The sequence below is a fragment of the Acartia tonsa genome, chromosome 12 (assembly GCF_053477335.1).
Source record: "Acartia tonsa isolate MP-2025a chromosome 12, ASM5347733v1, whole genome shotgun sequence".
Taxonomy (NCBI): domain Eukaryota; kingdom Metazoa; phylum Arthropoda; class Copepoda; order Calanoida; family Acartiidae; genus Acartia; species Acartia tonsa.
In genome coordinates, this window is record NC_137271.1 from 43,612,794 (window position 1) to 43,639,297 (window position 26,504).

The following is a 26,504-nucleotide window of genomic DNA, read 5'->3' on the forward strand; positions in this document are numbered from 1 at the left end:
GGGAAACGTTGTTATGGATTATGATAAAAAGACGATTGTGGCGAATTTTGAAGATAATCATTTGTGGGCAACATCAACTTCTCCATATTTTCCGTATGTAGTACGAAAACCGGCCAGTAATTTTAAGGTAGTTTTTCAAGATACATTCAATTTGACTACTTGGAATGAACAACTTTTTGTTTCTAACTTGGAAAGGAATATTTTAGTTAAAATTATGGGAACAGAGAAACTTACTTTGCAGCATCTGGATTTCAACATTTTTGTAACAGAATTGGAGGGTATCAAGTTTTTAGAGGAACCGAAGGCGGCTGTTAGAAGTTATTTTGGGGATTTGTTAAAACAGGAAGCTAGATTTGATTTGAATGCTATGTTTTTGGCTAGTAGAGAAAGGAATGAGAGGATGATGGAACTTTTTAGTATTTCTAGATGTGCTCAAACAGAAGTTAGGTCAAATGTACAGATGCATCATGGGTTTAGAATTATATTCCTGGGAGAAATTGCTAAGTATGAAAAGTGTACAGCGGTTGAAATTCCAGTAAAGTTAGGTGTGGATTATGGATGTGCAGTAGGACACTTGATGGTGGATTATAAAGGTGAAACAGTTGGAATACAAGAATATAGTAGAATGATTGTAGCAGTAGAGGATATAAAATTGTTAAATTGTTCGCAAAGTCCGGTATTTTTGAAGTTGACAGCTAATTTGTTCCTTGGGAATCAGGGGCAGGGACTCGAACTTCTGCATATTGCCAATGAAAAATCAGAACACGTGGGACAAAAGATTTTTCTGAACGACGAAAAGGTGTTTATTGCTGATTTTAATAAGACTATTAAATATCAGGAATTAGAGGATTTTGAGGATTTTAATGGACAAGCTTCTAAATTGGATTTTGTTGATCATAAGTTGTCATTTTTCGAACAGGTTACAGGTCCTTGGTTTGGTTTAGAACATTTGTTCAAAGATATATTACCATTGTTTGCCAAGTTTGTTTTGATTGTGTTAATGTTGTTGTTAGGTATAATTCCTATGTTGGCATTGTTGTATTGCTGTTGTTCATGGTGTCATAAAAAAAGATTTACTGAGGAAGAATTTAATGCTAGATCTTAAATTTTTTATGCTGAAATTTAATTATATTGTATTTTTGCAGGTTGGTTACGGCGGCAACAATGAATCAAAAGTTATTGAGCAATGAAGAAGATGGCCGTCACAAACAATCTGACAATGAAGGAAATCATGTCAAACCTGGTCTACCAGTATCTGCATTGGTCAGCAACTCTGCATCCCGGCTGGTGTTGGTAATGTCGCGCGTTGAGCTGCCCACGTTGAGTGTGGGCAGGGCGACAAGGAACATATTTTTGAGCAGTGAGGACATGCCACTGGCAGATTTAGCTCGTCTTATTGATAATGAACCAAGGTTTAAGTTGAATTTGATAAACATGTTATCGGTGCAGTTGGAGATGGGAAGATGCATCCACTCCATAGACTGGCCTGTGGACAGGATCCCTATCTTTACCAGCCAGAATTCAAGACACCTCAACCTGATGGCGGCTGGTGAGCATTCTAAAGCTATAAATAAAAAGTTGTCATGGAACGAGACAACTAGTTTGAATAAGTTGAGTGCGACCATATTTCTCTCTAAGCTTGTTTGCGAAAATTTACCAAGTTTGGTGTTGCTTGCTAAGATTGAATACCTGGATGGAGATGAGAGAAAAAGCTGTCAAACGTTGGGCGAATTGTTACCCATAATCAAACATATGGGGGAACTTGAGGATTGGCATCAACTTTCAAAAATTGACGTCATACCTGCAGATGGTAAAATGAGCCTTCAGACGGTGTTGAGAACGGTGGGTAACAGCGTTGATCCGAGGTTAAAGACGCAGGTTGTGTCAGCTATTCGGCTCCTGGCACATTGGAAAGATGTCGTGAATAAAGTAAGCTTTATTCTGAAGCAAATGCCATCCACAACTTTGTTAGAGTTACAGAAAGATTGGCTTGATGGAAAGTCTGAACAGGATTTGAGTGCTAAAGTGTTTATTGACTCCATTCAGGTGAATGAATACATGAACTTAACAGTCTACATTCCACGCATTGTAAACATGAATTCGGTGAGTTTAATCACCAGTGGAGAGATGCCTGCTGAGATACGTTATGTTAGATTGGATGGTCAAAGAGAAATAATTGATAACCTGGTGAGTGCCACATATGCAGGTAGTCTGTTGAATGATAAAGTAAACGCAAGAGTTCTGACCTGGGAAATGCAGATGCGCTGCAAGCGTCTCCGTCCGACTCTAGCCAAACAGATATTGTTATGTGATCCAAGTACCACTTTAGAGAATGTAGTGAAGGAAATCAGATTGGAGTTGGATGGAAACGTTTATACAAATTTGTTGACAACCAATATTGAGTGGAAGTTTAATCCTGAACACAAAGTAAATGAGTGGTTCGAAGGTGATTTCAAATTGGTTACTCGGTTTGGGGATCCTGTTTGTGTTCAGATGGATCAGCCCTTAAATCCGAACATTCCTGTTTGTCTGGACCTTGAATTGTCAAATCAGCAATGGCGTGTTGATGAACAAGTGAGGGAGGAAATGAGGATGGAACACACGCCTGGAATATTGATGATGCTGGATAAATTTGGAGAGGAGGTTAGTCGCAAGCATCAAAAGATTTTGGATAATCAGGAGGAGGTTGATAACGTTGCAACCTCGATTTCGGTTGCGGTTACTAGTGGATTTGAAAGATGTCTTCATATGCTTGGTGATACTGAGGCAAGGATGTCTCAAGACGGCTTGTGTGATGAGACCGCAAAACTTGGAGTGAATGATGATGAAGCTATCATGCCCATGGATATTGAAGAATCTGGCAAGAAGAGCAGAACATCTGGAAAAAGAAAGTAATAATTATAGTTATGTGTATTAATTCATATTTATTTTATTTTATGTATTTAATATTTGTTGAGGCAGTAGTAGTCTCAAAAAAGTTTAAAATTCATGTTTCATATTAATGCTCTATAATACCATGCTTAAATCTGATGGTTATATGTTAACCAATGTTATTTTTATATCATGTATTTATGATAACTATGTAATTAATGCATTAGGTGTTAATCAATGCATTTTTCAATGATTATATGTTAATCAATGTTTTTTTCTTAAAAAAAATATTAAAAAGAAAAAAAAAACACATAAAGAAAAAAGGAAAATAAAAAAAAAACACAAAAAGAGTTCTAAGGAACCAAAATAAATAAAAAAATGTGTATATGAAGTGTTTAAAGATCTGGAATAAAAATATATAAAAAACAAAAAAAAAATATGACAGGTGTCATACCAGATCAACTATTATCTATTTAATAAGCGTTCAACGCTACTTATAATATCTATGATAAATAACATGTAAAACCTATTGTATATTTAATCTGAAATATTACAGTTTGAAATCCAGGTTCATGTTAAAGCCAGGGAGAAATGTGATGTATAGTCCCTTTCTTCCTGACTTAAGAGCAATGCATGTATTATATAGTTTAGCTTTTAGTTCTTGTGTCAACGGTTTCGGAGCAAGACATTGCTCTGCAACACGACACGAACATAAAAGTGAACAGTTGTCTTAATATTAATGTTATTATTGTATGTTAACCTTGTATTGAATTAATACACTTTATAAGAATATTTAGCTGTTTGTTCTTGCTATTACTATACGTCAAATGATTAAGATTATTGTAACAAAACTAATACTAATTTTTTCATAATTTATTTTATGTACATATTTATTCTACATAATACAATTCTTTTATTTTGTATACAAGGCGTTGCTACAATAGACCTAATCTACAAAAGACCTACACCTACAAAAGACCTACTCAACAAAAGAACTAAACCTACAAAAGACCTACTCTACAAAAGACCTACACCTACAAAAGACCTACTCTACAAAAGACCTACACTTACAAACGAGCTTCTCTACAAAATACTCTACAGTATAGTTCCAATAAAGAAGTGGTGTATATAACTTATTTACAATAGAAATATGTAATACTGAATTAATAGAAATTCTTATAAAATCTCTTATTATACCAAATTAAATGTTTGAAATACATATTTTATATTATCTAAAATTATCAATATGTCAGTGTACATTACAATAAGTATTAAATATTTTCCATGATGTAAACTAATATTTTAGTGATAACCAAATTTTTTATACACATTTATGATTGAAATAAGAATTATTGTTTTAAATCTTCAATAGTATTGAATTGGTTTTATATTTGAATTTGAAAAGTAGGATAAAACATTAAAATGATGCACAATAATTGGCTCTACAAGAAGGGACATTATCAAGATAGTAAACAAAATATGTTCCACAGTTGGTCATTTTACCCCTTGTTGATATTCTACAATCATTAGCATTGCCAGCATCTGAACTAGAGTCAAAACAAATGTCAATATCTACACTTTCTCCAGCCTTTCCAGGTATTGTAGAGTTGGACCATCCAGCTGAATATCCACCACATCGAGAACTACCAGGTGGGAACTGTGCCAGCCTAGTCCCTGAAATGTAGTTTTATTTTTCTCATCTTCATTCAAAACCAATTAATATCCGGTGAATTTGAACTGGTTCTCATCCATATGAAAAAATTATGTCTAGTATCATATTATATACAGTTTTCTACAAATAAAAAAATGTACAATCATAAGATTAAAACCATTTTTTAAGCCCAGGCTTTTGGCATCTTGGGGCTCAAAAATCTGGTTTAATCTTTTAATTGTTCATTTTATTTCTTTAGAAAGCTGTTTGTAATACAATGTGAGAAATAACTATTTTCTATTTCATTTAAGATATATTAAAGCAAAGTTATGCTAATTATATCTCATGAAAAATCCACAATATGTTTAGGATTCCCTTTTATATGATATAATTCTTTCTTACAATGTATAAGCTTCTCATAGTCTTTGGCAAGGTTCATAACTATTTGGGGGTAGGGTACCACTACCAATACTCTTAAAAGAGAAATTACCTCAAGAAGAAAATGTGATTAAAAATTTTATTTTACCTAAAAAAAAAAAAATATTTTTAAAAGTGGGGATTCAACCTCCCACTCCACACTTTAAGGGACTTTAGAGAGTTTAAGGTGTACATGGTGCTGTTTTTATTTAGGGAAGATAATGGATACAAATAAATAACAGTAAATAAGTTACTACCTGCAGGTGCTTGAAATCTGTACCATGACTTTCCACGCCACTTTTGGCTTTTTGAGGTATGGCTAGGTTTTACATGATCACAGTAGCCTTCTTCTTGAGTTTTTAGGTCATTAAAATATTGGGTACTTCTTACATTCTCATCAAGAATCTTGTAACCTTGACATTCATTGGAATCTAAATTTTAGAAAAAATATTGCACACAAAAAAATTATTTTTGATAGAATCTTTTTATGAATACTTGTTTAAGAACTTACTTGACACTAAAGATGTCTTTCTTGTAGGATTAGTTGTTCTAGTAACAGTTGATCTTGCAGTGGAACTGGACAGTGTATTAGAACCGGCTAGAATTTTAATGCAATGATTAAATAAATGAATAAATCTGTAATTTATTTGATTTAAAATAAGATTACCAGTCTAAAGAATTAAATCTATACACACATTAATATTATTTAATATACTGTATACATAATGACTGTTGAAACTATAGTTTTTAAACTTTTATTGATCCCTTAATATTTGAGCTATGTTAGTGAAATACAAAGGATTTGGCAGCCTACTACTGACCGTTTTATAGGATAATAAGAGGTAATTAATAAAAAAAAACAAGGATGACAACATCCATAAAAGCAAAGCACTGAAACGGTAGGACAAACGGACATTAACACTTGTATAGTGTCAGAACTGAATAATCATAATATAAATGTATAAGGGTCAAAACAAAATTGTAAGTAAATTTGTTGAAAAAAACTGCTTGATTCGGTATAATGTTTATGGACTTACTTACATTTTTAGGACTTGATTATAGAGTTGCTTCGCTTATTACATTATACTTTGTTGTTTCAGGAATCAATATACCAAAAATTAGATCAATCAGATGATTAGTTCACATAAAAATTTGTTGTTAAAAAAGTAAAAAAATCAACAAGTTTAAAATGGACGTACGAACATTTAGGTAATGATTATAGAGTTGCTACGCTTTCTAAATCGTACCTAACTACTAAAGGAATCACCATACAAAATCGATAGGACAATTCTAACATTCCTAAATTAATGAAAAAAGCTATCCGTTACAGACGGACGGACGGACGGACGGACCGACGGACGGACCAACCCTAATTATAGAAAAGCTTCGCCTTTAAAAATTAAGTACCTGGTGAGAAGCCCCCACTCCACCACTAATTTTAAATAATAGAATAAAAAATTGGGGGGGGGGGGATTTTTTCATTTTTAGGGGGATTGGCTTAAAACCACCACAGGACCAATAGGTATATACCCTGAAGAGTAGAATCTGATTGATTCAGTGGTTATTGAGATCTTAAGGGACAGACAGGCGGACAGACAGACATTGTTCTACTTTGTATTATAAAAATTAGATAAAAATAACCTGTAGTTTAGCATAAAATATTAAATAGACCTGGTTTTCTAACTGGTTTAGTTGTTGAAACTTCTTTAGGTGTTGTTGACTTTAGGCCTTTATTCTCTGATGACTGAATAAGTTTTTCATATTCAAGGTATTCCCACTGAAAAAAAGGGATACTTATAAGTTAGTCTTACTAAAACATTTAAAAAAAGAAATTACCATGACTTGAGGACGAATTGTACAGTTATAAGCTGAGGAAATTTCCACTATGTCTGCAGCAGATAAATTTTCCTGAAATAAAAAGTTTATTTATAAAAAGAAATAATAAATTAAATGTTATTACTTACTGGATATGCTTTTAAAACTTCTTTCCCTGTATTCATTAACATGCTTCTGTAAAAAGTAACTATGACTTATTTTAGTAGAGAAATATTCCTTTTTATAAAAAATCTTTGGTTTTTATTTAAATGCATAAAATATTCTAGAATAGTTATTTCTTGCATTGTATTATAAACAGCTTTCCGCGGATATAGAAAGTACAATTATGAGATTAAAACTAGTTTTTTTAGCCCCATGGTGCCAAAGGCACCGGCTAAAAAAACTGGTTTTAATCTTATGATTGTACATTTCTATATTCGAAGAAAGCTGGATATAATCTGATGCTAGACATAGTTTTTTCGTATGGTATACGAGAAAAACAATTCATAATTACTTTCCTGTAAGGTTCCTTGACTTTGATGCATTCTGATTTACCAATGCACCCCTTTCCTTTAGGGTAATGCATAATGGAGAAGAAGTCATAAACAGTCTATTAAAATAGATAAAGTTTGTTAAGATATATTTTAACTTATAGAAATTTTTTTGAAAAATTAAACAAATGTGTCATACCTTAAAAGTGTTACCATAAAGTGAAGACCTTTTTGGCAGTCTATCATTAGATACTATTCCATCAGAAACTAATTCTTCTAACACATCTATATACTGGTTTCTATCTGGCCTGTTTATTATAGTTTTACATTTACAAATAATACAATTTATTTTAATGGTTGATTAATGACACATGCTGGATTCCAACAGAAATTTTCTTTTTGGAATTGGGGAAATGTTTAGAATAAAAGATCAAAGAAGATAAAGTATAAAAGTATAGAATAGAAAATCCTAAATATTTCTTAATAATTTGAAAGATAGATTGACTTTCGCAGTAATGGATATTATACCAAAGTTTAAAAGACAGTGACTAGTTAGACAAAACTAGAAAATTTTAATTTGTATCAAAAAAAGGTGTATCAACTTTTTTGCTTTCTATTTAAGATAGCTAGCCGGATCTTTCAGTAAGTAGTAGATGTAAAATTTTTCATAGAATTCAGATATGCAATCGTTTTTTTTTGTAGACCTTTTATTTTTTAAGTAATTTAAGTTTTAAAAAAAATAATTAAGTCGGTTTTAAGGTACTAAAACGAAACAAAATAAAAGAAGAAAATGGCCAGTATGAACAAAAATAGTAAGATCTTTAATTTGACACCTTACTTTTAAAATTCTGTTGAGTAATTATTGAAAAAATAAATTTTTTTACCTCGGTTTAATAAAAACTTTAGACCTAAATATTTTCTCAAACAGACATAAAAAGCATGGGTTCATATATACCTTTAGAATCAGAAAAATATTACGAATCCATTCTAAGCGAAATTGAAAAAGTTTTAAAAACATGTAATAAAAAATAAAAAAAATAAAAAGTTTATTTTAAGAATTGTAACTACTAAACTAGCCAATCACAAATCGCGAAAATTGACGAATCGCGAAGCTTAACCTATAAAGTTAACCAATAGAATTGCCAAAAAAAAAGGAGAACGTTCATACAATAAATACTACAATAAATATAGTGATATTACATAACATGTAAAGAATGAAAAATTATGAACAAATATGCATCAGTCTGTTTATAAACTTCAAAACAATGCATTTAAAAATACATTATTGTTTCTTGTGTTTAAAAAATATCTGCTACATTGTATTGTCTTTTGTTTAGGTTTTGTTTGGGTTTTATTCAAGCTAACCCTTTAAAGCCGAAAATTATGATTCTTAAAATAAACTTATATTTTTTATTTTAGTTTTATAAAAGTTTTTCAATTTTGCTTAGAATGAATTCGTATTATTTTTCTCATTCTAAAAGTATATATGAACACATACTTTTTATGCCTGTGAGAGGATATTTTTAATTTCAAAGTTTTGATTAATCCGAGGTTAACAAAATAGATTTTTTCAATAATTACTTAAAAGAGTTTTAAAAGTAAGGTGTCAAATTAAAGATCTTACTATTTTTGTTCATACTGGCCATTTTCTTCTTTTATTTTGTTGCGTTTTAGTACCTTAAAACCGACTTAATTATTTTTTTTAAAAACTTAAATTACTTAAAAAATAAGAGGTCTACAAAAAAAACGATTGCATATCTGAATTCTATGAAAAATTTTACATCTACTACTTACTAGAACTGGCTAGCTATCTTAAATAAAAAGCAAAAAAGTTGATACGCCTTCTTTAATAATTCTATTCTATACTTCTATCTTCTTTGTAGAAGTTGTATTAAGTCTCTACCCAACTTTTTTTAGTATTAAAAAAAATCTTCAACTTTTTTATCCTGACTTTATAAGCAAATACCTGTTTTGCTCATGAATTGCTCCAATGACATGAACTAACTCATGCAAAATAACACCTGAAATTAATATTATATTGATAATGTAAAAAAGGAATACTACATTTAATTACATCAAAAAAAAAATCCTTTTTAAAAAGAGTTTGAGTCTGCAGAAGCTGTCATATCATTATCAGCTGATGCCACAATTTTCTGTATATTAATATAAAAAAATATTTGTACACATTTCTCATAGAAGCATTTTTTAGGTCTTGGCTGCGGATTTTTTTATTTCTCTAATAGAAAGACTATAAGAAAAAAAATACAATGATTTAATGAAAAGAGCTTATGTTCCCACATTCATATTATGTAAATTATTACTCACCTTTTTCTTCAAAACATTCTTGAGCTGAAAGTGAAATATAAGAATCTTCTCTCATTCCTAGACAAACTTTAGAGTAAAACACTATAGGGAGAAAGGGTTAAATATCCGTATCTCACCATCGCAACCACCTTGTGCAACCTTTCTATTGGGTCAATAAAAATCAACCAATGGTGTCGCTTATATTAACACATCCAAGTAGCAGAAAATAATTTAGAAGCAGATGAAAGAGGTTTTTGAAAAAGGAATGGAGGTAATTGTCTGTATATACATCTATACTGTAGATATGTTGGATAAACATACATATTACATATACTTATGAAGCTTTATCATTCAAATTATATATTTAAAAGCCTTGAAGAACAGTACTTGCCAATAGTTTTAAAAAGTCAAATGTTAATATTTGAAATTACTATGCAGAAGAAAGAATTGAAATTGTTTATTCACCAATCAATAAGAAATCTAAATATTTTACCAATTTTTGCAGTACAGCCTTGTCTATCTTTGTTAATATTCACACATTGATAATCACAGCTATATTTTGAGGGAACTTCATTACATTCTATACATCCTAGAAACAAATAGAAGAGACTAACATTTATGCTATGGTACACAATATAATTGAAGAAGTTCTGACTATAAAATAAACTTTTCTTCACCAGTTTTACTGTTCTTAACTCATAAAAAATAGCATGATCTTTATATTGTTTCACTACCCTTTGGACATAACTATCTACTAATTAGTACCTTGAGGGTCTTTACCCAAGAGGGGAAAGGGTTAGCCAACCTATTTTTTGTTTTTATAAAAGAAGAATTTTTTCTCAAGAAGTGTCATTATACCAGGAAAGTGAATGACGAACATTTTGACCCTTTAAACAAATGTAAAAATTCCCTGAAACTTGCAGAACAAACTGTTTGTGAGGTCCTATTAGACATGTAAAAAGTCAGATATTATATCATTGTATAGGTTTGTGATATTTTTTATTACCTTGGCTAAGTTGACTTTCCAAAACATCCATAGCTTTTCTAACCTTCTCTTTCTCACTTGAGCTAAAACTATACTCTTATTGTGATTAAACTATTCAAAAAATAAATAATTTTTAGATTACAAAAAGACTGAATTGCCCAAAACTTTCAGTTTTTGATTTAGATGTAACATTAAATTTTAAAGAACATGTCCTAACTTTTGTAATTTATAAAAAATAGCTAGTCGGTGCATTTAGTAAGTAGTAGATGTAAAATGATCCATAGAATTCAGATATGCAATCATTTTTTTTTGTAGACCTCTTAGTTTTGAAGTAATTTAAGTATCTAAAAAAAATAAGCTGGTTTTAAGGTACTAAAACGCAACAAAAAAGAGTAAAATTGCCATTTTGAACAAAAATAGTAAGATCTTTAATTTGACACCTTACTTTTTGAATTCTGTTGAGTAAATATTGAAAAAATTTATTTTATTGAACCCCGATGAATCAAAACTTTGAACTTTGGGAGCTCATCACAAATGGCTTAGAGAAAAATCACAAAAGTTAGGACACATTCTTTCTAAAATGTTGTACCTTGATTGAATCTGATATCTTACAATACCTCCAGGCCAGAGCAGTGATTGATCACTAAATAAAAAAGTAAATAATTCTAACCTGTGACTTCTAAGGAGTAAGAGGGTGATTCCGGGGAGTTCAACCCCCCCCCCCCCCATAAAAACTTTGCTCAATAGGCACCCCGAAATTTTTAGTTTTACACCTTTTTATACCCCATGTGAATTTTATCTCTAGATTAAAAACAAGGATGACAACATCCATAAAAATTTTAAAATAGTAGAATAAAAACTTGATAATCATCAGACCTTTAAAATCACGGAATCAATCTAGGAATCTATCTAGCACCTTAATTAATAGACAAATCTTAATAAAACCAAGAGAAAATTTGTAGAATGTGAACTTTTTTAATCCCTGAAAAGTAAATCAAGAAAACTTAAAGATATAGGAATAGATCAAGCACCCCAATCAATAAGCAAATCTCAATTAACTGGGTTTAAATATGTAGAATGTGAAATTGTTTGATACCTAAAATTTTCATCTGTCTATCTTAGATAGGAGCCGAGAAAATCACATTTCCCCCTTTTGGTGTCTAATGGACAGACGGACATTCCGAACTATAGAGTAGCTTTGCTTTTAAAAATTTCTGTGGGAAAGGTGGATAAGTTTATTTTGCCACACTTTGTGCGCTTTCCTTCCCCCCTCCCCCCACACACACACTTCATGATATTTGGGCCCTCTCCCTTTAAAGGTAAAGCTTGGACAATGACATTCTTGGTGCTTACTTCTTAAAAAAAAAAATTTTCAAAGTAAGTTTTTATCTTTCCAATAAGGAAAGTAAATATACCTGACAAAACTAGCCCCTTCTTCATAATTAATTTCACCAACATCTTGGATTATCTGAGCTCCTAAAATTTTATGATTCTTGAATTTTTTTAGTATTTGAACCGTGGATGAAATATGTTTAAGAACCTCTGACCCCTAAATGTTTTTTCCTCAGGTAAAGGTACGTTGAATGGGGTTTAAACCTTTCCATTTAATTTATTTTTAGTGTTTTTCGCTAAAAAAAACCTGGTTGATGGTTTTTATTTATAGTATTCAATATTTATTTATTAAATTGTATGATAAACGTTTCCGCAAATAGTAAATTAAAAAAAAAAGATATGATTGATTCCAAATTTGTTGGCCCTGAGAGACCATAGGAGTGGGCCAAAAAACAAGGATTAATTTTATGGTTTTTGTGTAAAATTAATTATAATACCATTCAATACATAATTTTTAAGCATGGCTCAGGAAAGGTTTTACTCCTCCATATATTGTTAATTAATGATTCGGAGCAACACTGGGAAAAATGAATATAGGACGGGAAGAAAATAGCACAAAAAATGCATATTAAGTCATAAAAATGAGGTATTATATATCTCTTTTTGTAGGGGTTTTCTTTCCCACTTCTCCTCTCATCTCCCTTATTTTTATGACGCCACATGATAATTTTTTGAGCGACATTCTCCCTGTACAAAATATACCTGAAATGATGATCAAACAGCAAAAATGAAAAACTCTCAACATGATAATTCTTATCTGGAAAATGAGATTTTATTGTACTTACTGTATAGAACTAGATTAAACCAATAGTTGCATGAATATACGATTTTTTTCAGCAATTCATGATTAAAAAAATATTTAATAAACTTTGAAAAAATACATTGACAGACATTTCTTTGTTTTAAAGTGAATATGAAATCACTCAGTATTGAAATGTATAACACAGATGAAAGTAGAAAACATACTAAATATACATGCTAAAGTACAACCAAATTTGAAAGTGGTGTGTAATTGGAAGAAAAAGTTAATAAATCATATTTTATCACTTGTTGTGGTCGACGTGCCCCGCTGTTATGACGTCAATTAGTTGTGTTTAAAGTAGTAATTCACAGTAATTTTTTTAGTAGAGTTGCAACTGTATAATTGTGCTTTATCTCTCTTTAAAATTGCAAATGATTAAGTTTTAATTGAGATAAAGTTATAAAGAATAAAATAATCTGGCTTATTCCTATTTGATATAAAAGTTTAGTTTAGATACTAGAAAATAAATCATACATATAAGCAGGGCTCGGCAGCTGCGCGTCAGCCGCTACTAAGCCTCAAATTTAAACCCATTTAGATGCATGATAACTTTTTTGAAAAGGATTGCCATATTTGATTCAGTTATTTTTAAAAAGTTTTAACTAAAAAAATACATACAATCCTCAAGTTAATCTTATTTTCTGTTTGTAAATGATATACTTATAACTTACTTGTAGTCAGAAATTCTTGATCAAACAGGGGAACTGCATATAATCTTAGCCACCTAACTCTAGTAGGAGCTTAGCTAACATTTCCTTGGCCCATAAGGGTCTGGAAGACCTTTACAGTTATGATATGTAGTAAAAAATAAAGCTAATTTTCGCCTTTATAGACATCAAATCAAAATCAAATAAATCATTATGTTTCTATGTATATCAGAGCATTACCGATAGATTTGTGTTACGTTCTATGTGGATTTTCCTTATTTCCTCATAAATATTATAGATGAAATGTTGGACCAAGTGAGTTATAGAGAATGTTCGCTTTGGGTAGGATATCTTCACAGATGTATATCTGTGATAGTAGCTGAGTAAATTAAACTTTTGCTATTTAAATCAAAGGACTTTCAAAGCATTACAGACAGACTGACAGACAAAATATATGCTGAGCTGGAACTTTTAAATCATTTTAGTTGTGAGCCGGATCGGGGTGCGCCAGAGGTGGTCCAGAGGTGGGCCGAAGGTGACCCACAGCCACTGCTAAAAAACATTGACCTTTAAAAGATCTTTGACGCGGTGTTGCCAGATCGCTGGCGACACTCAATAAAATATCCATCTTTAAATACTTTTTTTTGGCTCACCCCTCCAAAAAATAATTTATTCATATTCCAATCTTGTTAATAATATTGTAGTCATAAATATCAAAAATAACACATCATAATGATATTTATAGCTTCAATGTTTAAATTTCCTAAAATTGTCACCTATATGTTTTGCAGGCAACATATCCATACGAGCCAGTAAAACTTTATAACTTAAGCTGGGTCAGTACGGTAATTTATAAAAAACAATATATAATTTATTTTAAAAATAATTATAAAAATGTTTTCACATTCAGATCGCCAATGCTATTTTGATTTTAAAGATCAATATAAAGTGCGCCAATCTGGACCACCTCTGGTGCACCCTGATTCGGCTCACCACTAAATGATTTAAAGATCCAGCTCTGGATACCCATTAATTTATGTAATCTTGACAAAAATGGAGCTATTTATCTTTAATAACATTGTTTTAATTTAAAAAACTGAAAAACTATGTAAAAGTAAAAAAATGAAAGTGTGAAAAAAGAAGATTAAGAGTAATGTGATGTTCGACTATTGGCTTTAACACATGATACTTTTCTAGACAATTTTATAAATTAACAAAAAGATAAAAAGATGTGAAAAGAATAACTTTATTTTAAGCCTTTTTTTATACAAACTCCAATTTCAAAATATTACAAATGGCATAAATTTTAATATCTAAATTTAAGATAACCCTTCTTTGGGCACCATGGTAAACTGTTAATAAAGAAATTAGCTCAAAACAGGCAGTTGGAGATTTTTGATTGTTTAACTTTTGGTTATTGTGGACTTCATTTATTCGTCGGCAATCGTTAGACCACCAAACTTTGTAACATTAAAAGTTTTATTTAAATTATCATAAGAGGTTTTTCCCCACTACAAATCACATTGAATGGTTCTCACTAACTGCCTGTTTATGGTCCATGATTTCATAGTAGGGTTGGGCCGGATATCCGGTGTGGCCGGATATCCGGCCGGATACCCGGCCATTTTCAATATCCGGCCGGATACTGGATATTGAAACTATCCGGCCGGATATCCGGCTCTATAATTTTTTATACTTTACACCAAAAATCTCTGCTTTTTAAAATTTTAAATGGCTATAATTTTCTTATTATTTAAGCTAGAAGAACATTTTTTCTGAACAAGTTTAACTTTATGTAAATTTATATAAGATTTCTGAAGAAATTTTTTTTTGCTACTTTAGTATCTGGTAATTTGGCCGGTTATCCGGCCGGATATCCGGTAATTTGGCCGGATAACCGGATATTTGCCGGATATCATTTGAAATCAGCCGGATATCCGGTATCCGGTATCCGGCCAAAAAAGTATCAGGCCAACCCTATTTCATAGTATTAGTGAGTGTTTCTTACATTCAACAAATTACAATTTTTACACATAAAAATACATAATTATTAATTTTATACAAAAATATTACAAATATATATCATAGTAGAATATGTATAATAAATGATGTTGTGATGAATATTCTTTGTTTGATTTTGACAATTTCATGTAAATCATTGGTCCCATGGTATGGTTCGTTCTTGTTGGAGCTGTTTATATGGTGTTGGCTGAAACATAAGAGACATATAGAAAACTCAAAAGGATGATTAAGTGTATGTAATAATACTTTTATACAAATATATCTCTCGTTGATTATTTGCTACATTGTGTAGGACCAAAGTATTCAAGTTTGAGTCTACTCTATAATTTGGGGTGTAACAACATTCTACTATACTAGAGATGATAAAAATATTCCTAATATTCATTCGAATCCGGTGGATAAGAACCGGTTCTAATCCATACGAAAAAAATAAGTCCAGCATCTTATTATATCCAGCTTTCTACGAATATAAAAATGTACAATCATAAGATTAAAACAGTTTTAATCTTATAATTGAACATTCTATATCCACAGAGAGCTGTTTATAATACTATGCGAGAAATAACTATTACGTGTTTATTACAAATTAAGTCTTTAACATATTTGTTTTAAATCTTTATACTAAAGTAACAGGATGTCTGTCTGTGTGTCTGTACCGAAGGATCTCGCTAACCGCTGAACCGATCGGGTTCTCCTTAACAGGGTAGCTTCTCATAAGTCCCGGGAAGGTTAATAACTATTTTCTTGGGGGGGTGGGACACCCCCAACCCCCCAAAAATGAAAAATACCTCCCAAAAAAAAATTCCCACCCCCCAATTATTTTTTAAAATTTTTCTTTTAAAATCTAAAATGAGAAATTGGGTTATCAAATTCGACTCCACCCTCCTCAAGTGCCCCTAGAGGCCTCTAGGGCCGTAGCCGCTAGTAAATAATAAAAAATTAAAATAATAATCACCAAACCTTTCCATAAAAAACACACGTACAAACAATACAAAAGTTAGCGCTTGAAAACAAAACGCTGCGACCTAGCCTGATACATTTATCTATCTATCATTCTATCTATCTTTCTATCTCTCCATAGTCAGAACCACACACACGCACACACGAAATATCCTTTACCACGCACGCACGCTTTACATGGAGATTTCTTTCTTAAATTTTGATAAATAGTCAGCTTTGAACAAACTTTTAGGAAAATCTTTCATTATAACTGAAATTGCAATTTTTACAGCTGCAGAATGTTACAAAAAGCCTCGCAGCTAAATCTTAAAATACCTAAATTAAACTTAATTTTAACCTTTTTGATTATCAAAATTTTACGATGTCTGTTTATGTGCCGCTTATAACCTTTTACATTTCACTAATTTTAAATTGTGCTTTTCAGTTTTATTTACAATCTTTTCGGGTATAGTCCCTTTCGTGGCAACGCCCCTTAAGATTTGTTGTATTTTATAAATGGCTTTTAAAAGGTTATTTTAGGTTAGGTTAGGTGATTGCCCCGCAGGGGCTGGAAATAAGAGACAAGCTACTGTGTAAATACGAAGAAACGCCCCTTATGGGGCGTTGCCACGAAAGGGACTATACCCATCTTTTCTTTTCCCATATCTAAATTACTAAAGCTGACTAAAATTCATGTCGAAAAAAAATTTCAATTTTACCAAAAAGACCGATGGAAAAAATGTATGGGATCGTAGAAAAAAATCTTTTAGTTATGTTAAAACTTTATGTTGTCAACCATCCAAGAAAATTTATTTCATAGTGATTTAAAGTTTAGTTAAAGTGTCATAATGTGTCCAGATTGTTTGCTTTGAAGAAATGACTCATTAAATAGTAGACTTTTCATGGGCATTTAAAAAAGAAACTGTCTGCCCGCCGACGATAAGATCAAAATTTTTGCAGAACAATGGTTGGACAATCTTGCTTATTATAATAGGGATTTTTTTTTAAAGCGAAGCTTTTCTATAATTAGGGTCGGTCCGTCCGTACGTCCGTCCGTAAGAGATAGCTTTTTTCGTTAATTTAGACATGTTAGAATTGTCCTATCGATTTTAAACTTTGTATGGCGATTCCTGTAATAATTAGGTACGATTTAGAAGGCGTAGCAACTCTATAATCACTACCAGAATGTCCATAGGTCCATTTTAAACATGTTGATTTTTTTACTTTTTTAACAACAAATTTGTATGTGATCTAATTATCTGATTGATCTGATTTTTTTGTATACTGATTCCTGGGACAACAAAGTATTATATTATAAGCAAAGCCACTCTATAATCAAGTCCTAAAAATGTAAGTATGTCCATAAACATTATCCTTTATTAACATTACCGTTTCAGTGCTTCGCTTTTATGGATGTTGTCATCCTTGTTACATAAGGACTTATGATTTTGCTTCTACCTAAGGGAGGGAGGGGACATAGGACTGTTTATTAAACTGGTACCCAAAAAGTTTTATAATAAATATTTTCGTCGTTGGCTTAACAACTTTGGGGACTTTTATTATATTTAATTTGTTGTTCATTAAGTTAAGTGTATAAAAGTTTAAAACACTGATTATAATCTACAGAAGGGAAATTTTTTTATCATTTTTGGGTGTAAATTAATGTATCGGGCATTGTCTTATCCCCTTAGATCCCTGTCTTTTGTTTTTTTTTCAATATGTATTTTCATCTGTGGATGTACGAAAAAAATTGCTTTAACTTATTTTATTTATTGTTTTAGGCAATTTTTTGTCCTAAAATATCCCTTCGAATACAGTATCTTTTTAAAGAAAGTGCGGATCAATGCTACTTAGGCTGCCAAGCCTTATGCAGTAAAATAATTGAAAAATGGTGATTTTTAGTTTTGGGAAAAAATTTTACAATTACAGAAAAAATAAATATTATTAGAATAGAGCAACCACAGATTTAGGTAAAGATTAAAGAACAAAGCAAACTACATTTGATTAGACTTATTTCGTAAATAAAGTTTGAAATTAATATGGAAATTCTAACATGCTTTTTTCTAGTTAAGAGCTATCTATTACGGACAGATGGACAGCACCTATTTCAGAAAAGCCCCGCTTTTGAAATGGATCATTTTAACTTTCTTATTCAGGGGAAAAGGGGACTTAAAGATATGTTTGTTACTTTTAAGATTTATAAACCTAAATTTTACATGAAACAAGGATGACAACATCCATAAAAGCGAAGCACTGAAACGGTAGGACAAATGGACATTAAAACTTGTATAGTATCTGAACTGAAAAATCGGAACATAAATGTGTAAATGTCGAATCAAAATTGTAAGTAAATTTGTTGAAAAACTGCTTAAAATCAGGATAATGTTTATGGACATACTTACATTTTTGGACTTGATTATAGAGTTGCTTCGCTTATAATATTGTTCTTTGTTGTCCCAGGAATCAATATACCAAAAATCAGATTAAACGGATAATTAAAACACTTGAAAATTTGTTGTTAAAAAAGTAGAAAAATCAACATGTTTAAAATGGACGTACGGACATTCTGGTAATGATTATAGAGTTGCTACGCTTTCTAAATCGTACCCAACTACTACAGGAATCATCATGCAAAGTTTTAAATCGATAGGACAATTCTAACATGCCTAAATTAAAGAATAAAAGCTATCTATCTCGGACGGACGGACGTACGGACCGACCCTAATTATAGAAAAGCTTCGCTTTTAAAAATAGATTACTTAATAGAAAAGTTATTTTAAGATTATCAGATTTTCTATTAACTGAATGATTTGATGATATGTGTTGTGGTGCAATGCCAAATAAGAGCATAATTATCTTATTTTCGACAAAAGTTGGGTCGAATTGGGGCATGTGAGTGTGTTCTTGTGTGTGTGTATGTGTGTGTGTGTGTTTCCGTGGATGTTGGTTTATTGAGTGCGCGAATGCATATGTTTGGGGTGTCTAGAAGCGCGTTTTGAGTGTGCGTGTGTTACGTACGCACGTATGTAATAATAAATTTAGAATGTATAGATCCCAAATCCCTTACTAGTACCAATAGAATCATAGTGTAGGAACAATTCCATCACATTATTTGTTAAAATATGTACATATTTTGGTAAAAACTTTACTTCATCCATATAATAAGTCAGCTTTAAAAGGGTGGATTGCTTAGGATAGCCTAAATTTACCTTACCTCGTAAGGGCGAGATTCTTCTTCGATTTTTAAGAGATCATATAGAGAATCCAGAGCATCATCCGCTTGCAATGGGATGCGATACTCTAACATATTTGGCATCCAACTGACAATCAACCCTTTAGATGCACGACCTTTGTCGGAGAAGCCCGTTGCGCCTATTTTTGGGCCAAGGCATTCCCCCTACCCTAACTATTTATGTCGTGAACCTGACTTAGCAGCGGTAGGAACATTTTTAATGCTAAAAATACCTTTTTTATGTCGGCTGATTGGCCATCTAGAGTCATAAATCTATTTATGGAATCTTTGAGGAAAATCAGGGGGAAATTTTGATGGCCTAAAAAAAGGACCAAAACTTGGGTTTAGCATTCAAAGATACAATTAGTACAATCGTTAGTTCTAAGACGTTTGGATCAAAGCTATTTTAAGAATAAGATTAAATCTACTGTAAAATCTTTCTAAAGATTAACTATTCTACTAAGCTTTATTTATTTACCTTTTAGAGGAAAAAACACACTTTTACTGAATCGAAATCTTGGTTACATTTGTTAGAGTTTTATATTGCTTGGTATTTAGGCCTTAAAATGTCTGTTATGTTTTTACTACAGAGAGAAAGATAGATAGACAGTGTTAAAAAGAAAGAAAGTTTGATAGTGAGAGAGAGAGAGAGAGAGAGAGAGAGAGAGAGAGAGAGAGAGAGAGAGAGAGAGAGATGGAGTGAAAGAAAAAGATAGAAAAGATAGTCAGAGAGAGAAAGAAGGAGAAATTCTAAAAGAGAGAAATAGATAAAAAAGAGAGAGATAGATAGATAGATAGAGAGAGAGAGAGAGAGAGATAGAGAGAGAGAGCGAGAGATAGAGATAGAGAGAGAATTAGACAGAAAGAGAGAGAGAGTGAAAAAAAAAGATAGAAAAGATAGTTATAGAGAGAAAGAAGGAGAAATTCTAAAAGAGAGAAATAGATAAAAAAAAGAGAGAGAAAAAGAGGGAGAGAGAGAGAGAGAGAGAGAGAGAGCGAGAGATAGAGAGAGAGAGAGAGAGAGAGAGAGAGAGAGAGAGAGAGAGAGAGAGAGAGAGAGAGAGAGAAAGAGATAGAGAGATATATAGAGAGAGAGAGCGAGAGATAGAGAGAGAGAGAGAGAGAGAAAGAGAGAGAGAGATAGAGAGAGAGAGAGAGAGAGAGAGAGAGAGAGAGAGAGAGAGAGAGAGAGAGAGAGAGAAAAAGAGAAAGAGAATGAAAAGGGGAGGGGATGAAAGATACAAGGTTAAGTTTAAGAAACTTCCCTAGGCCAAAACAGAGACACATAGTACAAAAAATTCAAGAAATTTAAGAAATATTTTTTTGCTTTACTTTAATATAGAGGATTTTGATAATATAAGGAAATATTTTCTCTATATGAGAAAGCCTTAAATGTCACATGTGACGTCATAAAAATCCATCTTTTTGGGGGGGTTTCCTTTCCCACTTCTCCTCTCATCCTTCCTTTTTAGACGTATTTTTATGACGTCACTCGTAACATTTTAAGCTTTCTTATATATAGAAAATGTATCCATCTATCTATTTATCCCATTTGATAAGGTATCAAGGTATCTGTATGCAGAACCAATAAGATCTCGTAAACAGAACGATTGCCACATAATTTTCACTTGAAGCTTAGTAATGGTCGGTGGTTGTACCCAAGTACGTCCAAGCTTTTTTTTCAGGGGTATATAATCTAATATCAAAACCATCCCAAGATAATTGTTTTTGTCGTATTCATTCGAAACCGGTTCTCATCCATACGAAAAAAACTATGTCCAGCATCGTAATATATACAGTTTTCTACGAATATAAAAATAAAATGTACAATCATAAGATTAAAACATTATAATTATACATTTTTTATCCGCGGAAAGCTGTTTATAATACGATGCGAGTAATAACTATTATTAATCTTTATTCGTATCCGAAATTTTTTAGTCTGCTTTGGGGCTAAGGAAAAGAACTGATAAGAGACGCGCTCAATTTTAAGAGAAACTTCATGGTTTCAATTTTTAAAAGCGACGATTTTCTATACTTGGGGTCGGTCCGTCCTTACGTCCGAGACGGATAGCCTTTTTCTTTAATTTTAGCATGTTAGAATTGTCCTATCGAATTCAAACTTTGCATGGTGATTCTTGTAGTAGTTAGGTAAGATATAGAAAGCGTAGCAACTCTATAATCATTACCAGAATGTCCATTTTAAACAAGTTGATTTTTCTACTTTTTAACAACACATTTTTATGTTATGTAATTAATCTGATTGACCTGATTTTAGGTATATTGATTCCTGAGACAACAAAGTACAATATTATAAAGCAACTCTATAATCAAAAATAAAAATGTAAGTATGTCCATAAACATTATCCTGTATGAAGCAGTTTTTCAACAAATTTATTTACAATTTTGCTTCGACTCTTATACATTTATATTCTGAGTATTCAGTTCTAACCCTTTACAAATGTTAATGTCCGTTTGTCTTACCATTTCAGAGCTTCGCTTTTATGGATGTTGTCATCCCTGTTTTTACTTAAAGGAAGATTAATCCTTTATCCATGCAATATTTTCTATTAAGTTGTGCTTCCAATGATCTATAAACGTAAAAACTTTGGACACCAAACATTGATGGGGTTGATTAAGGCCACAGTAAAAGTGTCTGACTATGACGTCAGAAAAAATTAACAACTAACCAATGAGAGGCCGCTATATATTTTACCATTGTGAATACTGGCTTCTCATTGGTTAATTGTTATTTTTTTTCTGACGTCATAGTCAGACACTTTTACTGTGGCCGTTGATTAAATCTTTCAGTGTCCATTCTTTTTGACCAATTGTTTAAATCTACACGAGGCGTAATTTTGTTAATATTTATTGGGGGTGTAAATAAATTTATAGTACTTATGTTATATCCAACAAAATGAAAGTCCTGGAATGTCCCTTAAGGATACATGAATAGATAGATAGATACGACCTGACCTAGGTTTTTCAAGAGTTACGTAGAGAAACCATAAGCACACACACACGCGCGCACACATACGCATACACACATAAAAATATACGCCAACCAGTTTTATTAATGGAATTTGTGTCCGACAGTCCGTCAGTCGCTATTTTCTTCACTACTGTGTGTTTTAAAACCTTTGCTTTTTTAGCATGGTGAAAAAAAAATGGCTTTAGTCAGTGAAATGTGCTTTAAACAGCTTTTAAAAATTAAACAAATTAAAAATTAATATGTATGTAACAACATTTTTAAAGGGAGTGTGAACGTAAATATTTCTCATCTGATTATCAAATCTTAACATTTTCTAAGCACATTTCACTACATTGATCAACCAAAAACGTCCTATTAACAAAAATATCCAGAAATAAAGCCTTGATTTTATGGTATTTTGGAAGGGAAAAAGGAAAAAACAGGGAAAATCTGAACGTTTTTGTTTCTTATAATGTTTGTAGGAATATTTAACTTGTCATATATAGTTGAAACAATTTACTTACTGTTAAGGATTTATTTTATGATATAAAATTGCCAATTAGATTTTTTATAACGTAGTAATTAGGTAATAAAGACCTATTTTAAATTCGTATTATTGACAAAAAAAAATACCTCACTGTCTACAAAGGGTTGAATCTCATAAGTTATTTAAAATAAGAATATCCCTTTTTATTGTGTTGGACAATAAATAACCCACTTTGGAGAATTAGTTTACACTTTTATCAGACTGTTTATAAAGAAATATTGCGTCTTCATTATTTACAAATTTGTAATTAAAGGTGGGCGAGAGATGGGCCATCTAAAGTTAATTGGATACTAATAAAATAACCTGTTTCTAGCTTTGTTATTGTATTTGGTTTTCAATAATAAATATTGCTTATTTTATCAATTTCTAAGTAACTATACATTGGTTTAAAGCAAGGATTATGTTAAAAGTCAGCTTAACCGTTAGGAAAAATCCAGAACTATGTGAAAAAGTTTAATTTTAGCTATAATGGGAAAAAAAGCAATTTAATGCACATTTTATATAATACGGAAAATTTCTTCCTTTCCCTTTACCTTATAAAAATCGTCGGAAAAAGCCGTTTTTTAAGCAAACAAAAGCGCGTTTTGCTCTATCTGTGAGATATTATGAATGAGATAATGTTAAGATATGATATAAAGATGAGAAAAATTTACGTTCACAGTCCCTTTAATCCTATCATATAAAGTAGTAAGCTTTTTTTGTCTGTAGCGAAGAATCTCGCTAACCGCTAGAACGGTATGGTTCTTTTTTACAATGAAGCTTTTTATAGGTCCAGGGAAGGTTTTTAACTCTTTTTGGGGAGGGTATCTCCACCCTCCAATAAATTTTTTTTTCTTTTCGAAACTTAAGTTGTAGATGGAGGTTCGACCTCCCACCCCTAGAGGATTCTAGAGGGCCTAGCTGCTAGAAGAATTATAAAGAGATAAGACAGTACACATGTCATCAAAGTATATCCCCAATGATAATAAACAAAATTACCTACTCTGTAGAGCAAAAAACGCTTTAAAAGTCCTAAACATTTTCATGCATTTCAGCAGTTTTGCAACAAATTACCATACACTTTTGTTTTGACTTATATTGATTTATGTTTTGCTTATTAAGTTCTGATACTATCCTCCTACCATTTTAGATCTTCGCTTTTCATCCTCTAAAAAAATCAACTAAATATCTACTTTTAGAGAATCTTTGCGTTTTATTTTTAAAAGCGAAGCTATTCCATAATTAAAGTTGATCCGTCCTTACGTCCTTCCGGAACGGATGGCTTTTTTCGTTAATTTAGGCATGTTCGAATTGTCCTATCGATTTCAAACTTTGCATTGTGATTCCTGTAGTAGTTAGGTACAATTTAGAAAGCGTAGCAACTCTATAATAATTACCAGATTGTCCGTACGTTCATTTTAAGCATGTTGATTATTTTACTTTTTTAACAACAAATTTTTATGTAATCTAATTATCCGATTGATCAAATTTTTGGTATACTGATTCCTTGGACAACAAAGTATAATATTAAAAGCGAAGCAACTCTATAATCAAGTCCTGGGTAGTATGTCCATCTATAAACATTATCCTGTATCAAGCAGTTTTTCAACAAAACTTACTTACAATTTTGCTTCGACTCTTATACATTTATATTCTGGTTATTCAGTTCTGACACTTTACAAGTGTTGATGTCCGTTTGTCCTACCGTTTCAGAGCTTCGCTTATATGGATGTTGTCATCCTTGTGTTTTTATAATAAAATCTCCAACGATTATTTCAGCCTCATTAACCTTTACTATATGAATGGATATTGTTTATACATGGATATATCGACAGGGGAATATTTGTCGTCAATTTAGATTGATAATATAGGCCACATATATTGGTCATTTCGGTCATACAGTAGGAGGAGAGGGGTCGGGATACAGGGGGTTAATGGGAGATATCGTTATTTTAGCAAGTATTACTTTATTGGAGTTCATGAAAATCTGGTGTAACATCCAATTAATAATATATCGACTATTTGCTGTATTTGTTATGCGTTAAAAACTTTATTTTTACAATCTGATTTATGCTTTTTTTAGTAGCGAATATACACTAAAATTACAGCTGTACGTTTGTTTAAAAATTGCTAAATGTCATGTAAAATGTTCTATATGAGATAGGCTTCTGATTTTCCCTGTAAAGATTCCACTGACTAATGAGCTTTTAAGCTACATCTGAATTTGTTTGTCAATATTTAATATTGAATTCTTTGCTTCGCTTGTAAAGGATGTTTTAGCTTTTACTTATTATTTTTATTTTAAATTCCTTATAATAAAGTAACAGTATGTCTATTTGTCTGTGTGTTTGTATGTTTGTACCAAAGGATCTCGCTAACCGCTGAACCGATCAGGTTCTCCTTTACAGGGTAGCTTCTAATAGGTCCTGGAAAGGTTTATAACTTTTTTTGGGGAGGGTACCACCTGGTCCACCCCGCCGCGCCCCAAGTTTTATTTTTTATTTTTCTTTTTAAATCTAAAATGAAAATTCAACTCCACCCCCCTCAAGTGCCCTAGAGGCCTTTAGGGGGCGTAGCCGCTAGTTATAAATAAGCTAAAAGTGTATAAAGCGAATCTGTTCTATAGTTATATTACTTTCTTTATTTCATTGAACAATGTATAGGATCTCATTTCCTATCTAAGCACACACAGAAAGATATCCTGCTACTTTAGGACTAGCAGCTACGCACCTAGAGGCCTCTAGGAGCACTTGAGGCAAGGGGAGTTAATAATTTTTTTTTTTTGGGGGGGGGGCTGACTCATTTTTATTTTTAGTTAAAAAATTAAATTTAAAATTTTTCTGGGAAGGGTTAATTTTTTTGGGAGGGTGGTGGTTCCCTCCCCCAAAATAGTTATAAACCATTCCTGGACCTATGAGAAGCTACCCTGTAAAGGAGAACCCAATCAGTTCAGTGGTTAGTGAGTTCCTTCGGTACAAACAGACAGACAAACAAACAAACATACATCCTGTTAATTTAATATTGGGATATGTATAAACACAGGTTATTTTTTTAACATTTTATTAATGGAAGACAATTGTTTCACTATTAAATAGATCATCAGTTCCAATTAAGATGTAAAAAATGAGTGTTATAGATCCTTTATATAGACTCTGGATAACCAAATGTAAAATTCTTAAATTGTAAACTACATTGTAACCACAAACCAGTTTAATTTGGCCTAAAAACTCTATGACCTCGTCTGCTTGATTCACCCAACACTTTCTATGTACTAGTTACTTCAAATTTAAAGTCGAAAAATTAGTACATCAATAATAAGCTAATAATTCAAGAATAAATTAGCAGAATTAATAAACTTAATGAATATAATATAATGGTTATTTATTATATTAAAATAAAGAAATCTATATTAAATTGTTTTGAAGCCATACTGAAAAAA

At 31.6% G+C, this 26,504-nt stretch overlaps 2 protein-coding genes across 2 annotated transcripts; both read right to left on the reverse strand.

Annotated features, from left to right (window-relative positions):
• Window positions 1-3,729: 3,729 nt before the first annotated feature.
• Window positions 3,730-6,951, reverse strand: LOC145334039 (uncharacterized). The gene is made up of 6 exons (XM_080179317.1): window positions 6,904-6,951; window positions 6,776-6,847; window positions 6,611-6,716; window positions 5,451-5,537; window positions 5,197-5,370; window positions 3,730-4,545 (listed from the first exon to the last, which is right to left on the reverse strand). Exons 1-6 carry the CDS (start codon window positions 6,943-6,945, stop codon window positions 4,289-4,291), a joined length of 738 nt encoding a protein of 245 aa, XP_080035443.1. The 5' UTR covers window positions 6,946-6,951; the 3' UTR covers window positions 3,730-4,288.
• Window positions 6,952-6,962: 11 nt separating this feature from the next.
• On the reverse strand, window positions 6,963-12,679 carry LOC145333363 (zinc metalloproteinase nas-1-like). The gene is made up of 10 exons (XM_080178480.1): window positions 12,629-12,679; window positions 11,950-12,010; window positions 11,124-11,177; window positions 10,556-10,623; window positions 10,043-10,138; window positions 9,571-9,627; window positions 9,212-9,266; window positions 7,445-7,553; window positions 7,269-7,364; window positions 6,963-6,968 (listed from the first exon to the last, which is right to left on the reverse strand). Exons 1-10 carry the CDS (start codon window positions 12,669-12,671, stop codon window positions 6,963-6,965), a joined length of 645 nt encoding a protein of 214 aa, XP_080034606.1. The 5' UTR covers window positions 12,672-12,679.
• Window positions 12,680-26,504: the final 13,825 nt, after the last annotated feature.

Coding starts and splice junctions, on each gene's coding strand:
- LOC145334039 (XM_080179317.1), bottom strand. CDS start 6,945: ATGTTAATGAATACAGGGAAAGAAGTTTTAAAAGCATATCCA. Junction 5,538..6,610: donor TAAACCAGTTAGAAAACCAG/GTCTATTTAATA, acceptor TTAAAATTCTAG/CCGGTTCTAATACACTGTCC. Junction 4,546..5,196: donor CAGATTTCAAGCACCTGCAG/GTAGTAACTTAT, acceptor ACTACATTTCAG/GGACTAGGCTGGCACAGTTC.
- LOC145333363 (XM_080178480.1), bottom strand. CDS start 12,671: ATGTTGAGAGTTTTTCATTTTTGCTGTTTGATCATCATTTCAG. Junction 9,628..10,042: donor AGGCTGTACTGCAAAAATTG/GTAAAATATTTA, acceptor AAGTTTGTCTAG/GAATGAGAGAAGATTCTTAT. Junction 9,267..9,570: donor AGAATGTTTTGAAGAAAAAG/GTGAGTAATAAT, acceptor TATTAATTTCAG/GTGTTATTTTGCATGAGTTA.